Consider the following 4500-nt stretch of genomic DNA (forward strand, 5'->3'; position numbering starts at 1 on the left):
TCATCTTTGAGGTTACCCTGGCTATTGCTTTTAGTTCTGAGTTTTACTTCAGTGTCATTTTGTACATTTACCTGAATTTCTTCAACATTTCTAACTTGTCTAGAACAATGATTCCTGTGTCTGTCCCCTCTCACTAACTAATCCAAATATACTATTCAATTCCTTGGGTAGAGAATAGTAAATACTTGAGGCTCAGACTTCCCCGGTGGCACAGTGGTTAAGAATCCGCCTGCCAATGCAGGCAACATGGGTTTGAGACCTGGTCCAGGAAGATCCCACATGCTGCAGAGGAACTAAGCCCGTGCACCCCAACTACTAGGCTTGTGCTTTAGAGCCCGAGAGCCACAACTACTGAGTCTGAGTGCCACAACCACTAGAGCCCGTGCTCCGCAACAAGAGAAGCCACCACACTGAGATATAAAAATAAATAAATAAATAAATAAATAAATAAATAATTTCTTTATTTAAAAAAATTGAGGCTCACAAGTGTAGGTAGCGGTCCTGGGGATGGGGATGAGGATGAGGGAATGGTCAGTTTCTCTCAGGACACAAACTCTGTGGATTCAAGTTGTGCTTTTGCTACTAGTTGCAAATGAATTGACACCTGAATCTGTTTCTACATTTCCAACAGTAGACACAGTATTAAAAATACATATAGCACAAAACTGTTGTGAGAACTATATCAGAAATGACCCTGGGATTACTTTTTAAACTGTGGAGTAACACAAATGTACCTTAACTATCTCAATGTGATAGGGTTGGAGTGAATCCTAAAATAGCACGGGTAAGGAGGAGGTATTTGGCCGAGACTCACAATTTGTAGGTAACTACTTTTACAGTGCATTTCTACCTTGTTTTTGAACTTGTTTTTGAAATGAATAATGGAGTGGTTGCAGCAAAGATAAACTTATCTTAAAAAAGGGGGGGGGGAGGAGCACTTTTAAAATCTAGTATTTAACTAGTCATTTTGGAGTCTTTACTTCTGCTGTGTTTCAGCTTCCCCCAAATCCCAAACTCTCCCATTGTCTCTAACTGTAACCAGGTGGGCGATTAGTAGGCACCGCCTGGTTTCCTGCAAGCCTGTGTTTTGTCATCAGATTGTGACGTAGCGCGCCCCCCCCCCCCCCCCCCCCGCGTGCTCCATTGTGAGGTCACACGCTCTCTCCAGTATATAAAGCGGACGCTGCCGCCCATGCCCACTTGCACCAGGCAGTGCGGGACGCTTAGTGTCCTGGCCCGTGGCTTCCCAGGTCCGGGCGGCTAGCGGCCCCCTGCTTCCCAACTGCCAGCTGAGTGTTGATGCCCGAGAAGAGTGAAGAGGTCAAAGAGCAGCCATGAGTCTCCTGTTCCTGCTCGTGAGCGGCGTTCTGTTCGCCTTCATATTTGTCTTCTGGAAAACCCAGTTTCAGGTGAAGTGTTTAAGAGCGACTGGAATTCGATGAAGCTCAATGAATACATGGGTTAGGGGGCGGGGGAGGGGGGCGGCAGCGTGTTTAAGAGAGTAGAAAGATAGTGAAATAGTATAATAAGAATGAGGAGAGGTCACCTTATTCCTTTTTCTTTTGAAAGAGCCCCAGATAATTGACTCTTTACCCCAAGCTAAGTGATATGGTCACTTTTCACCCACTTGAAAAGTACAGCAGAAAGCACCCGCTCCCCACCACCACCTCCCCTTGTAAAAATCTGTACCTTCTCTCTTCTTCTCTGGCTTCTACTGCCCCATGTGTTTCTGTTTGCCTCTTCCTCCCTTGTAGTTTCCTTTTCAGCCATCTCTATGAGAGCTTTTTGGGGCATTCACAAATAATTAAATGTGGGTTTCCTGGTGATATTTAAAGTTACAAGCGAAGTGCCTTTAAGTAAGAATCAGACGGGTCCAAGTATAGACCTACTGGAATGCCCAAGAAATGCAAGCCAAGGATATGGCATTTGTGCATTATAAAAGACTACTTTCATATTTTTTTCCCTCAGTCTGTATTTGGGAAGGGCATATTTCTAAATCAATATATTCATTCAACAGATTTTTGATCTTGGGGGAGGACAGTCAGTTGATTTTGGTCATTCAAGGCAAAGGATATTATTTGGTGGTATTTGGATATTGCTAAACTCAATAAACTACATGTGTATAATTTCCTTCCCTTACAGAGAAACACTGGTGAAATGTCATCAAATTCGACTGCTCTTGCACTAGTAAGATCATCCTCTTCTACTATATCAACTAAGAGCAATACTGTTAAGAGTCTTTCAGTCAACAGTCTCTCTCGGGATAGCTTAATTAATTTCCCACACTCGATAGCCATGCAGAAGCGAATACTGGTAAACCTCAGGATTGTGGAATACAAGCTGGCTGAATTGGAACAATTTCTAGTTACTAAGGGTTTAAACGGTGCATTAGTTAACCAGAAATCCACTGACAAGCCTACAGAATGTCATGACGGTGGAGGCAATCATTAAAGGCACTTTGAGTGGATTCATTTGATTATATGTGTTTATATTAAATGAATTATATTTAAAAGGGGAGGGTATGCCAGGTCAGATACAAAATCCAGACATTTGTCAGTTTGCTTACTCACATTTAAAGAATTGATTATGTTGCTAATATATATTTTACTGGGGAAGGAATGAAAGCACAATAGAGAAACAAACAGTTCAAGAGCTGTTTTCTTTTTAAATAAGCTACAGTAAAAAGAATATAGTTGAGATATAGTGATTTTAATTTTGCTCAAGTGTGAAAAACGGTTTTTTTCTAATGGTTTACAATACAATACTGTAAATGTCTCCAAGTTTGCATTAAAGTAAATGGGATTTGATGGAACCCTTTCCATCATGCAGACTAGTCTTTCTTACCACTGTTGAGTATGTGTAATAATAATACTAAGAGCCATCACTGAGCACCCTAAAATGTGCCAGGCACTCTGTTAAGATCTGTGCTTTACAACTTGTAAAGATAGTCACAGAAACTCTTAACTACTCTTTGTAGTCAGCTCTTGAAGTGGATTTCTTTTCTAGCACCACCTCTGCCACCAATTAGATATTATCTACTTCATTAGATATTATCAATTTCATTAGAAGTGTGCCTAAATCGTCTCTGAATTGCAAGTCACCTGTGGAAACTTGCATGCATTTTTTTATTTGGTGAAAAATCCACACCTCAAATAGCACCAAAATCTAATGGTAGAATTCATGTAATATAATATGGATTAAAATTAAAGTCTAAACTGTAGTTAGCCGTGTGTTTCAAACAGTATTTTATACAATCCAGTATAATTGAGGAATTAATCTGTTGACATTCACTAACAGCATTTGAGCTACCCTCAAAGAAAGCCCTCAAAATATCTAACACAAGTTCGTCTTTTATATATATATATATATATAATTCACTGATTTGTTCAATTACAGGCCTACCTATCTACCTACCTTCATGCCTCCTTCCCCCACAATAAGTTACCAGCATAAATTAAAGAAACACCTTAATCCTTTACTCCTTTAATCTTCAATCAAAAGGAAGAGGAAAAGGAATTTAAAATGCATAAGAAATTAAGGCTTAAAATTATTCTTTTATTCCTCTTTTGACAAGAACAAAAAGCCAGCAGTAGTATATGTGGTTCCTAAACTTTTTTGAGTCACAGATCCCTTTTGAGATTCTGATGAAAACTATGGACTCTCTTCTTAGAAAAATGCATACACACATACACATAGAAAAATATTACATGTAATTTCAGCTTCATACATCCTCTGAAGCCCAGATTAAGAACCTTAAGAATAACTGAAAAGATTCTTACATAGGTAATATTCACCATCATAGTCTGTGATATTAAACCAGTTGTCAATGATATATAATCAATGTATAAATCTATTAGTGATATAATATGTTTTCATTACCTTTTGTAAGGAAACTGGGACATAGGAATTTCTAATTTGGCTGCCTTCATTCTTGACAAGTTTCACAAGTTTATCTCCTATAAGTATGTAAAAAGTTACCACCCATAAGTAGTAACTTATTCAAATAAGACAAAATCATTTTACTTGATCTATTAACTATATATTACAATCATAAGATCTTAGATTTGATTGAAGCCATTTCCTCATTAGTATGTCGTTCCATGTTCTATTTGAAATTAAACCTAGATTTCAGGGTGTATAATGAACTACTTTTAATTTTGTGAAACACAGTTGAAATTAGATGGGTCATGCTTTTCTTCCAAATAAAACCTAAGGAAGACATTATGTGGGGAAAGAAGTAATCAAAGCTTCAGGATTCCATTTTCTAGATTTATCACTAACTGGCCACAGGATCCTTAGTTTTCTGTCTTATTTCACTATTTGTAAATAAAGAATATAACCACTGAGTTCACCTAGAAAAAATGAGCCATGAATACATGAAGTTTTTAGACATATGAGTGAAAAGTATTAAGCTACAGTCCTCATATTATATACATGGTCCATTTTTTTCCATATATATATGGCATTTTTAATTAAGTGAGGCTTTCAATTTTAATGCTG

General features: G+C 37.9%; 1 protein-coding gene across 1 annotated transcript; it reads left to right on the top strand.

The window, feature by feature from the left end:
• The first annotated feature begins 1334 nt into the window (after positions 1-1334).
• Positions 1335-2451, top strand: CT83 (cancer/testis antigen 83). Its single transcript, XM_057717583.1, has 2 exons — positions 1335-1409; positions 2143-2451. The coding sequence occupies exons 1-2, from the start codon at positions 1335-1337 to the stop codon at positions 2449-2451; spliced, it is 384 nt and encodes a 127-aa protein (XP_057573566.1).
• Positions 2452-4500: the final 2049 nt, after the last annotated feature.

Source organism: Hippopotamus amphibius, chromosome X (genome assembly GCF_030028045.1).
Source record: "Hippopotamus amphibius kiboko isolate mHipAmp2 chromosome X, mHipAmp2.hap2, whole genome shotgun sequence".
NCBI classification, from domain to species: Eukaryota; Metazoa; Chordata; class Mammalia; order Artiodactyla; family Hippopotamidae; genus Hippopotamus; species Hippopotamus amphibius.